General features: G+C 54.1%; 2 protein-coding genes across 3 annotated transcripts; one reads left to right on the top strand and one right to left on the bottom strand.

The window, feature by feature from the left end:
• Nucleotides 1–5400: 5400 nt before the first annotated feature.
• LOC122908255 (keratin-associated protein 12-2-like) lies at nucleotides 5401–5889 on the bottom strand. Its single transcript, XM_044250843.1, has one exon. It carries the CDS (start codon nucleotides 5887–5889, stop codon nucleotides 5401–5403), a length of 489 nt encoding a protein of 162 aa, XP_044106778.1.
• Nucleotides 5890–9639: 3750 nt separating this feature from the next.
• On the top strand, nucleotides 9640–10081 carry LOC122908257 (keratin-associated protein 12-1-like). Of its 2 annotated transcripts, XM_044250847.1 has the most exons (2): nucleotides 9640–9745; nucleotides 9854–10081. In XM_044250847.1, exons 1-2 carry the CDS (start codon nucleotides 9671–9673, stop codon nucleotides 10079–10081), a joined length of 303 nt encoding a protein of 100 aa, XP_044106782.1. In that variant the 5' UTR covers nucleotides 9640–9670. The 2 variants fall into 2 exon arrangements, with proteins under 2 accessions (XP_044106782.1, XP_044106781.1); XM_044250846.1 differs by having other exon boundaries at nucleotides 9640–10081.
• The last annotated feature ends 1243 nt before the right edge of the window (nucleotides 10082–11324 follow it).

Below are 11324 nucleotides of genomic sequence, written 5' to 3'. Positions count from 1 at the left end.
TCTTGAGTGCACATGGACCATTCTCCAGAATAGCTCACATCCTGGGCCACAAATAAGGTCTCAACTTGTACCAAAAGACTGGGATCATTCCCTGCATATTTTCAGAGCACAATGATTTGAAACTGGAACACAATCATGAGAGGAAATTTGGAAAGAACTCAAATACATGGAGGTTAAAGAGCAACCTACTAAAGAATGAGTGGGTCAGCCAGGAAATTAAGGAGGAATTGAAAAATTCATGGAAAAAAATGAAAATGAAAACACAACCATTCAAAACCTTTGGGATGCAGCAAAGGTCGTCACGAGAGGAAAGTGTACAGTGATACAAGCCTTTCTCAAGAAACAAGAAGTTTTCAAGTACACAACCTAAACCTATACCTAAAGGAGCTGGAGAAAGAACAGCAAAGAAAACCTAAACCCAGCGGGAGAAGAGAAATAATAAAGATCAGAGCAGAAATCAATGAAATAGAAACCAAAAGAGCAGTAGAACAAATCAACAAAACTAGGAGCTGGTTCTTTGAAAGAATTAATAAGATGATAAATCCCTGGCCAGACTTATCAAAGAGAAAAGAGAAAGGACCCAAATAAATAAAATTATGAATGAAAGAGAAGAGATCACAACCAAAACCAAAGAAATGCAAACAATTATCAGAATATATTAGGAGCAACTATACATCAGCAAATTTGACAATCTGGAAGAAATGGATGCATTCCTAGAAACGTATAAACCACTAAAATTGAACCAGAAAGAAATAGAAAACCTGAACAGACCCATACTAGTAAGGAATTGAAGCAGTCATCAAAAATCTCCCAATAAACAAGAGCCCAGGGCCAGAGAGCTTCCCAGGGGAATTTCACCAAACATTTATAGAAAAATGAATACCTGTTCTTCTGAAGCTGTTTCAAAAATTAGAAATGCCTCTCTGCCTGTGTTTGGAAGAAAAACTTCCAAACTTTTCTGAGGCCATCATTACCTTGATTCCAAAACCAGACAAAGACTCCACCAAAAAAGAGAATTACAGACCAATATCCCTGATGAATATGGATGCAAAAATTCTCACCAAGATACTAGCTAAGAGGATCCAACAGTATTTTAAAAGGACTCTTCATTATGCTGAGTGAAATAAGTCAAGCAGAGAGAGTCAATTACCATATGGTTTCACTTATGTGTGGAGCATAGCAAATAGCACGGAGGACATGGGGAGATGGAGAGGAGAAGGGAGCTGTGGGAAATTGGAGGGGCAGATGAACCATGAGAAACTGGACTCTGAAAAACAAACTGAGGGTTTTGGAGGGGTGGGGGGTGGCAGGTTGGGTGAGCCTGGTGGTGCGTATTGTGGAGGGCACGGATTGCATGGAGCACTGGGTGTGGTGCATCAACAACGAATTCTGGAACACTGGAAAAAATTTTAAAAAATAAATAAATAATTTTAAAAATAAACATAATAAAAAAATAAAAATAAAAGGACTGTTCACGGGGCGCCTGGGTGGCTCAGTGGGTTAAAGTCTCTACCTTTGGCTTGGCTCATGATCTCAGGGTCCTGGGATCGAGTCCCACATTGGGCTCTCTGCTCAGCAGGGAGCCTGCTTCTCCCTCTCTCTCTGCCTGCCTCTCTGCCTGCTTGTGATCTCTGTCTGTCAAATAAATAAATAAGTAATCTTAAAAAAATTTAAAAAAGAACTATCCACCATGACTAAGTGGTATTTATTCCTGGGCTGCCAGGTGGTTCAACATCAACAAATCAATCAATATGATACGCCACATTAAAAAAAGAAAGGACCAGAACCATAACATCCTCTCAATAGATGCAGAAAAAGCATTGGACAAAGCACAGCATCCTTTTTTGATTAAAACGTCAGTGTAGGGATAGGGGAACATACCTCAATATCATCTAAGCCATATACAAAAAGCCCACAGCAAATATCATTCTCAATGGGAAAAAAACTGAGAGCTTTCTCCCTAAAGTCAGGCATACAGCAGGGATGCCCAGTGTCACCACCGTCGTTGAGCATAGTACTGGAAGTCCTAGCCTCAGCAATCACACAACAAAAAGAAATAAAGACATCTGAACTGGCAAAGAAGTCAAACTCTCACTCTTTGCAGATGACATGATAATCTATGTAGAAACCCCAAAAGACTTACCCCAAAATTGCTAGAACTCATACAGGAATTCATTAAGTGGCAAGATATGAAATCAATGCATGCAAATCAATGCAGAAATCAGTTGCATTTTTATACACTGAGAAATCAGGGAGACAAACCATAAGAGACACTAAATCATAGGAAACAAACAGGGTTGCTGGAGGGAAAGGGGTGGGGGATGGGCATTAAGGAGGGCCCGCGACGGAACAACACTGATGAATCACTGACCTCTACTTCTGAAAATAATAATACACTATATGTTAGTTAACTGAATTTAAATTAAAAAAATTTTAAAGACAGGGTATCCGATGCCGTGGCAGCTGGGGTGTGAGGTGAGGGCAGACACTCTTCACAGTGGTTCCCACACCCCAGTGTAGGCGACGGCCGTGCATGAGCAGGAGCCCTTCTGGAGAGAGGAGCGCTGGCCACATGCACCAGAGACGTTAGAGGAATGCAAACTGGCAGCATGCGAGGAAGCGGCTAAAAATCACGTACAACCTAAAGCGCATGAAGGAGAATCAGCAGGCGCGGCATATGCGTGCAGTGGAGTACTAGACGGCCGTGAACAGAGATGGCAAGGGCTACGGGTGTTGTCTGGGATGGATTGCTCCAACACAACGTTTAAGGGGAGAAAAGCATGTTACAAAAGGACGCAGGGTTTATGATGCCATTTAAATGCTAAAGAAAATGCCAGAATATACTGCTTTATTTCAGAACATGGGTGAAGACGCGCACTGGGGTTAGCAACCCCAATCTCAAGCGGGGTTCCTGCAAGGGGCGCTAGGGATGGCTTTTCTAACCCGGTAAAACTCCTTTCCCTTCCCCAGACTCTGCCAGCAGCCTTTCTCTTGCCACATGCCTCTCGTGCAGCAACAGAGCGGAAGGTACCCCACGCGGAAGGTACCCCACGCTGGCGTCCGGTGTCCTACCTACGCCATGAGCCTCATGGGAATTCCCACCGGCCAGTTTCACCAGGGGGCCTGGTAAGCCAGCAGAGTGCTGTGTGCGTGTGTGTGTGCTTCTGTGTGTGCCCATGTGTGTCTGTATGTGTGTGTGCACATGTGTGCAACTCTGTGCATGTGTGTGTGGGTGCTTGTTTGTGTGCCCTTGTGACCTGTGTGTGCCTGTGTGTGCTCATGGTGTGCGTGTGTGCATGCCCGTGTGTGTGCTCAAGTGTGAGCCTGCTCGTGTGTGTGTGTGTGCATGCCGTGTATGCACGTGTTCATGTCTACATGTGTGTGTGCCTGTGCAGGCCCGTGTTGTCTAGGGCACAGGCAGGTGGAGGTGGGTGAGGCGGAGGACAGGGACAGACAGAAGGTGCCCAGCCGAGCAGGTCTGGGGAGGGACGCTCAGGGGCCTCTCCCAGGCTGTCTCCTGGTTCCCGGTCCTCTGATGTCCGAGACACTGGGGCAGGTTTGAGTCACGTCAGTGGTGCTGTCCACGCCACACCTGCTTGGGAGGTCAAGTATAGAACTGACCGGAAACAGAGGACCAGACTCCTCCCTGTGGCAGGAGAGGCTGCAGAGCCTGTGACAGGTGTCGCGGGCCAAGCGGTGCAGCCAACACATCAAATACAGACACCTGGGTGGAAGGAATGTCCAGAGGAACGTCCAGGGGAACGTCCAGGGAGACGGCCATTCTGCTCTGTGTTGGTGTCCCCTGCCCGGGCCCAGCCCAGCCCAGCCTCGAGCCCCTGCGCACCACGCCTGCTGCCCTGCCGCAGGACCCCTGGGTGGCACCCTCCCCCAGGCCAGGGGAGTTTCTGCTGTGCCCGCCACGTGGTGTCCCCTGCATGGCTGAGCCGTGCCTCCTGCCGGCTGGCCGGTGGCTGCCCATCCCTCTGCTGCCCAGTGGCCGGCAGCCAGGCCCCCTCCTGCTACACACCAGTGAGGTGCCAGGCCAGTGGGTCTCAAGTGCACCCACTCTCTGACCCAGAAAATTCATCCCAAAACAAACCCCCAGAAACAAGGCATGGAGCTATGGTGTCTGCAGAGACCAAGTGATTGAGAAGCCGAATTCCCCAAATCTCCTCCATGGCCCAGGGCTTCCAGATGGTGCCCGTTCTCAGGGTGGCAAGGGGGAAGTGTGTCCCGCGACCACACAGCCTGGCCCCATGCACCCGCCTGCGGCACTGCCCAACACGCACAAGGTGCCTGCCTTGCCGCGGGGAGACACAGGGCGTCAGCTGGCCTCGATGGAAGGGTCCCAGGCGGCAAAGGTGGGACAAGGGCAGCGCACGGCTCGGCCCCCCTGCCCCCGTCCCCCGGCACCCACACCGGCCCTTGTACAGCAGCGGCCCGGGATAGAGCAGCAGGGAAGTGTCAAGAGGACGCACGCACACGAATCCTCCCAAGAACGCATGCGGTGGAAGCGAGTTCAAGGCCAGTACATGCAGGACAGCCTCCTACCATCATTCGGAGGCTGCGGGAGAAAGCACGCCTCTCCAGGGCACAGAGGTGTGGCTCCACTCTGTCTCAAAAGGCAGCAGAGAGCGCACAGATCCACCCTGAGAAGCCAGCGGTAAAGGGCTGATGCTGTCCCGGCATCCACGTTAGGGAGTAGGCTCCTGGGGGTATTATAATAACCAGTAACTGATCATCCATCGGCTAAAAACGGGCCACACATGGACCAGCAATAGAAGTGAGTCATGATCCAGGGGCCCGTCCTGGTCGGGTTCTGCAGATCTAACGTAACAAAGAGTTAGGAGCTGGACTCAACCTTCCGGAACACAGGAGCCAGGACACAGGATAACTGACGTGACGCCCCACCCCCCAGCCACGTGCACCACCACGTCCTCCACAGGGGTTCCCACTTTCCAGGAGCCTCTGTGAGAAGGGGCTTAGCCTTCCCCACTTTGTAGCACAGACAGGGTGTGCAGAAACAGAAGCCAGGCGCGCAGAGCTGCATCAGGAAAGCATGGTTTATTGGGCTCACACAGGGCTGGTTCCCGCTGGAGACAGAGGACCCCGGAAACTAGGCCTCCCACAGGGGACACGCTGAGTCACAGAGGGATCCGGGTCATCCTGCCACATCCTCGCCATGGGCTTTCGAAGGTCCACTGGGCACGTTCTTCATCTGCCTGTGCAGAACCCGGAGGGTGCTGAAGACTTCCTCCAGGAGGGGCGCAGATGTGGCCCCCTGTGCCCTGGGAGCAGCTGGGGGGGATTCTGGTCAGAAGCAGGACGGGGCGCTACAGGAGACAGGTCCGTAGAGCAGGGTTGAATTCTAGAGGCGTTCTCACCATCGGGGCGGGAGGGCTAGCAGCCCCCGGAGGACTGGCAGGAGGAGGCCATGAACACGAGGGGCTTGCAGCTCACGGGCACACACACAGAGGACTGGCAGGAGGGGACGACGTACAGGGCGGGCTTGCAGCTCACGGACACGGCGGGCCTGCAGCTCACGGGCACGTAGCAGGACGTCTGGCAGGAGCTGGGGGTGCAGGAGGCCGGCTGGCAAGAGCTGGGCACACAGCAGGACATCTGGCAGGGGCTGAGCACACAGCAGGCCGACTGGCAGCCCGTGGAGCAGCTGGTGTGGCACATGGTGGCGTGGGGCTGGAGTGGAATCAGGGAGGAAGGCGGTGAGTTCTGGAGGCTCCTGTCCCGGGCAGCCTTTATGTTTGGGCTGCGGGGGTCTGGACAGCACGGGACACAGCTGCTGACTTCCTTGTTTGTGCTTCCTCCGGGCTGTGTCCCAGAACTTGGGTTCTGCTGCAGGTGTTTTGTCTGTCTGGCCCTAACCCTCATGACTAATCGGCCCCTCTCCAAATGCAAGTTACACTTGGAAACATGCCCAGGTGTGTCACTGGCACCAGCCAGATTCTGCGTCCTTCCTTATGATTTCTCCGGAGCCACTTCTGTGCGACTCTGAAAACATGGGTGTCCCAACCCCTGCACACATGATGATGGCCCCTGGACGGCCTCCCCCACGTCAGGAAGGCTCCAAGGCAAGTGCTCGGAGAACGGGTATGTCTGGCTCATGTCCGAGTGTCCCGGGAGCTTCTGGCTGCAGGTCAAGCACGGCCAACATGAAGGAAGGACACGGCGACCACCTGCCCACAGCACAAGCGTGGACGGAAGGGTGTGGGTCACAGAGAACTCCTGGCGGGCAACAGCCTTGGATCCTTGTCTTGAGAAAGCCTCATCGTTAGAGAAGCACAGTAAACCAAGGCACGGACCTCCTGGCAGGAGGCGCAGCCCCACCAGAAGCAAGGGTGTCCCTGGGAAGTGGGAGGGAACACCAGCCACACACATGCGGCCCACAGAGGTCAACTGTCACGTGGGACTCCGAGGAAGTCTGGTTGAGTCTGGTGGCGGGTCTTCCTCTCCTCCAGGGACTCTCGCCTGACCTCTATCGCCAGAAAGCTGGCAGGGAGGTCCTCTGTCTGCCCCCCGGGGCTCTGGCTGGTAGACACTGGAGTCCACACTGGACTTACGAAGAACCCACAGTCTCTAGCACCCCTTCTCCACCCCACCCAGGACTCTCGAATTCAACACAGAAGATGGTATTTCTGAAAACACTCCTGCAAGATGCTGCTGAATTATAAGATTTGGAACAGATTTATAAGAGTTTTCCAGAATAGGGCCCAAAGATGGACACACAGGTCAGCGAGGTCCAGGCACCCCCACCCAGGCACACTCACAGTCTGAGTTCATTTGTTAGGGAGACACTGACTGTTCCCCATTCCAGGGTCTCCTCCATGAGGAGGGACAGCCATCTGAGCTCCCTCACCCCCTCCTCCATGCCATGCCTCACTCCTTGCACACAGAGATGCTGGGGCCCACCTGCCTGCAGACAGCACCTGCTGGGGCCCACCTGGACAGGGCAGTCTCAGCACAAAGACTGACCCCTTTGTTGGGGGGCGGTGTCATTTACAATTTTCCAGCACAGCTTGTCACGGACAGGAGAGTCCGTCAGCTTCTGTTCTAGAAGGCACACACCTAGCCACGCACCTGGACACTTGCAGGTGACGGAACAGATCCCCCCCCCAGCAAAGTATAAAACCAGGCTGTGCACGTCCAAGATAGTCGGTGAACAAGTGATCATGTACCAGAACAGAAATCAACAGCCAGTAAAAGAGAACGCAGACCTCCTATATCTAGTGTCATAATTAATTCCAATATACAATAAAAAAAATCACTAGACATAAAAGATACAGAAAACGGAATCTGCAGTGAAAGAAACATGTCAATCAATAGTCATGCAACTTGAGACAGTCTGGACGTTGCTGGCAAACAATGGGGGGAGAGTGGCTCTAAATACGTGTAAGAGTCTGAGGAAGATACATTTGAAGAATTAAAGGAAAGTATTATCTTCATGACTGAATGGAGAGGGAATGTTTGACAGATAAATGGAAACTGGTTAAAAAATAAAAAAGATGGCAGGAGAGGGATTCTAGAACTGAAAACACACAGCGGAACTGACACGTTCACTGGGATGTTGAAGACAGAAGAATGAAGAGGACGCGAACGTGAACCCATGTTGAGAGAAATTATCTGACCGGAAGGAGAAGGAAGAGTTAAGAAAAATAAAAAGAGGGGCCCCGGTGGCTCAGTCCATTGGGGGCCCAAGTCTTGACTGCAGTTCCGGTCAGGGTCTCGGGTCCTGAGCTCCAGCCCCTGTCGGGCTCTGCACTCAGCGGAGAGCCGGCTCGGGATTCTCTCTCTCCCTCTGCTCTTCCCCTGCTCGCTCGCTCTCCCTCTAATAAATAAATAAATTTCAAAAAAAAAAAAAAAGTAAACCCTGGGCACATAATAGGTACCGTGATGAAAACCCAAAATACAGAGCAAAGCCTCCAACGCAGTGAGAGGAAGATGACTTCACAGACAGGAGAAAAGGCGACAGCTGACTTGGCATCAGCAGCGGAGACCAGAGGACGGACGGGAACGGAGTGAAGCTGCGAAGCCGGGCGCTGCCGACCAAGGGTGCCACGTGTAGCAAAAGGAGAGAGAACGTCCTCTGAACGAGGGGGGCTGAAACCCTCCCCGGAAACGAGAATGAAGAGACCCACCAGCTGTAGAGTGCGGGGCAGGGAACCCCGAAGGGGGGCGCTGGGAGGAGCCTTACGGGAGGAGGAAGGAGCAGCCTCGTTTTCGTCCTTCTCGTGGCTGACAAGTGACCCGTGGAAAGCCGCAGCTCCGTCACTAGGTCACGTGTGGACCTGTGGCCACGTGTGGTCACCCTGGATCCTCTTGGTCCTGACGGGTTTTAACCTGTTGTCAGGACGGAGGAGCGTGTGGATGGACGCGGCTCACCCCCAGGTCTCCAGGTCACGCTGCTGTGTGCTCTCAGGTGGGCTCCAGGCTGTTCTTGTCTCAGCTCTGACCACGGTGGGAGCCCCCAAGACCACAGTCTTGGAATGACTTAACTAGTGTGGCTTGTTACTGCGCCACCTGAGGAGCCCTTCTGTCCACACCTGCTGTCACTGGGGGGCTCATCCCTGTGCAGAGGGCCCGGGGGGGCGCAGCCTCAGAGGGGGAGCGACAGTGCCCCTGCCGAATGGCCCCCAACTCAGAAGAATGTGCTAGAGATGACACGTCAGGTCAGGGCTCCGGGGACTGTGGGGGGTATCGACCCCCACCCCTGCCGCTGCCTTCTTCCCAGCGGTGGGAGAGGAGCCCGGCGTGGGCAGCTCGCCCCTCGCCGCCCCTCCTGGGCTCCGGCCGGTGCTGCCCCGTCTTGGAGGGCAGCTCTGCCGTGTGAGCTTGGAAGCCACAGAAGACACATGCTCTGCCCGCTCTTGCTCCTGTCTCTGCGAGCTGATTCGGGACTGTATGCTATGTCACTACTGAACCCCTAAAACCCCAGCATAATTTGGCGCAACGGTAATGACCGCAGACCCCAGAGCGAAACTGAGCTTCAAACGCCTGCTTCTTGGCCGCAGGGGGAGAGCGCGCACGCATCCCGGAATCCAACCGCGCATCCGCGTCCGTGGCTCCCCTACCCCTAGGATGGCGGCAAGGACTGGTGACTAGTCAGTGACGAGCTGACAGCATGGCACCTGGCACAAAGCCGGGACCGGATGACATGGTGGATGCCACGGCCACGGCTGTCCCCAGTGAGGAGCCCAGCCGCGGGGCTCTGGTCCCTTGGGAAGGGACGTCACGGAGTTTCCAAATCGAAACAGGGATCCCCGGTCTGGCGAGCAGGACGGTGCTTGTGTGGGCAGAGGACAGGGTACGTGAGCTCGGGGAGGACCTGGAGCATCCTGATATGGGGGCCCTTGTCCCCAGCCGATGGTCCTTCACCATCCTACCTGGGCTGGGTCGAGAAATCGCGGGGCTGCTGGGTCACGCTGAGCCTCCAGCTGTCATAGAGTCTCCTGAACAGAGTCGCTTCCACCAGGAAACTCCAGGAAGAGACGCACAGAGGAGGAGGAGGAGGAAGAAAACAATCAGGCCACCAGGAGGAAGGCCCCGTGTGGCTTGTGGCCAGGATGCCACAGCCCGGGTATAAAGGCTGCCTGGGGAAGGAGCCTCCACACCAGCCCCGTCCTCCTCCCTGACTCCGCTCCAGCCCCACGCCACCATGTGCCAGTCCAGCTGCTCCACGGGCTGCCAGCCGGCCTGCTGCGTGCCCAGCTCCTGCCAGCCGGCCTGCTATGTGCTCAGCCCCTGCCAGACGTCCTGCTGTGTGCCCAGCCCCTGCCAGACGTCCTGCTGCATGTCCAGCCCCTGCCAGACGTCCTGCTGTGTGCCCAGCTCCTGCCAGACGTCCTGCTGTGTGCCCATGAGCTGCAAGCCAGCCGTGTGTGTGCCCATGAGCTGCAAGCCAGCCGTGTGTGTGCCCATGAGCTGCAAGCCAGCCGTGTGCCTGCCTGTGAGCTGCAAGCCCATTGTGTATGTGGCTCCCTCCTGCCAGTCCTCTGGGGGCTGCCAGCCCTCCTGCTCCACCCTGCTCTGCAGACCTGTCCCCTGCGGCACCCCTACCTGCTGCTGAGGAATCACTCTATTGACCTCTCCCACCATGTCTCATTACCGAATCAGTGATGGTGTTTTCTTCTCCATAAGAGCTTAGTGACCTATTAAAAATAAATCTCTCTGCTCCTCAGCACTGTGTCTTTCTGTGATTTCACCCTGAAGCTGTCTCTCCCTGTCACCTGCTCGCTTGGACAAGCCAATGGCTGAGAAGCGCCGTCCAAGGGTGGTTCTCCTGGGGCGGTCAAGCCCCTCCGCATGTTGGGGAGCTCCACCAAGAAAAGCTGTAATCCAGGCTCTTAGAGGAGTGGGGCATTCCTTCCCACTGTTTCAAGTGAGGACTTCATGCATGGTTCTTTGATCCTAGAAAGTGCCGATGAGGCACAAATGATGGGAGGAAGAGACACAGCCCGAGGGACCCGCAGTGGCTTCCCGGGGGAGCAGTTCATTGTGTGTTGTCCCAAAGGTTGCATCAAGAAGCCAGTGGGACAGGAACGTAGATTTCAGCTCAAAGAAGAAAGAGTTCCCTAAACACCAGAGCTACCCTACAGATAATGGGCACCTGGAGGTTGTTCCAGCTTCTGGGAGCCAAAGGCTTCAAGAGAAGCTACGTTCACTCCACTCTCCCCATAAGAGGCAGACCTGGAATGAACCCACATGTCCATCTACAGGGATGGAGAAAGCAGGCACGACAGTCCTACAGGGGAGAAGGGACCAGCAAGGAAGAGGAGCACAGTGTGTTTGCCTCCACGTGAATGGGTCTCAAAACACAGTGTTGGTGGGCAGAGCTGGGCCAAAGCGCCCGCGGCATGATCCCCTTAAAGTGAGGCTCCAAGACAAGCAAACGGGTTTCTTCTTTTAAAGATCAGAACAGCGGCTGCTTCTGGAGGATTTGGGTGACGCTGGCTGGCAGAAGAGGCTATCTGGAGAGGGCAGTGGTGTCCACGGCCTGAGCAGAGGGCACAGGTCACATCCGGGGCCCTGAGAAGGTTGGAGCAAGGTCAGGATGTGTGTCCTGATGGGGTTTGGGCTACTCAGATAAATGCCTTTGTCAAAATTCATCAAGTGAGACACCCAAGATTCATATTATTTCACACACGAAAGCATAAAAATTGAATTCCTATTCATGGTACGCTTCCTAAATGTTTGAGTGGAACGTACTATTGCTTGTGCTTTCTTTGAGATGCTCCAAGGAACTACGAGGTGCGGAGGGAGGGGTGGTGTGATGGGCAAGTGTCCGAGAATGTAGATGAGGCCCAGTGTTA

The sequence above is a fragment of the Neovison vison genome, chromosome 6 (assembly GCF_020171115.1).
Source record: "Neovison vison isolate M4711 chromosome 6, ASM_NN_V1, whole genome shotgun sequence".
Lineage (NCBI taxonomy): Eukaryota > Metazoa > Chordata > Mammalia > Carnivora > Mustelidae > Neogale > Neogale vison.
Note: the sequence above shows the minus strand (reverse complement) of the source record. Positions and strands in the feature narration are given on the sequence as shown.

Bases quoted from the DNA above. Each gene is read 5' to 3' on its own strand.
- LOC122908255 (XM_044250843.1), bottom strand. From the start codon at position 5,889: ATGAGGGTTAGGGCCAGACAGACAAAACACCTGCAGCAGAACCCAAGT.
- LOC122908257 (XM_044250846.1), top strand. From the start codon at position 9,671: ATGTGCCAGTCCAGCTGCTCCACGGGCTGCCAGCCGGCCTGCTGCGTG.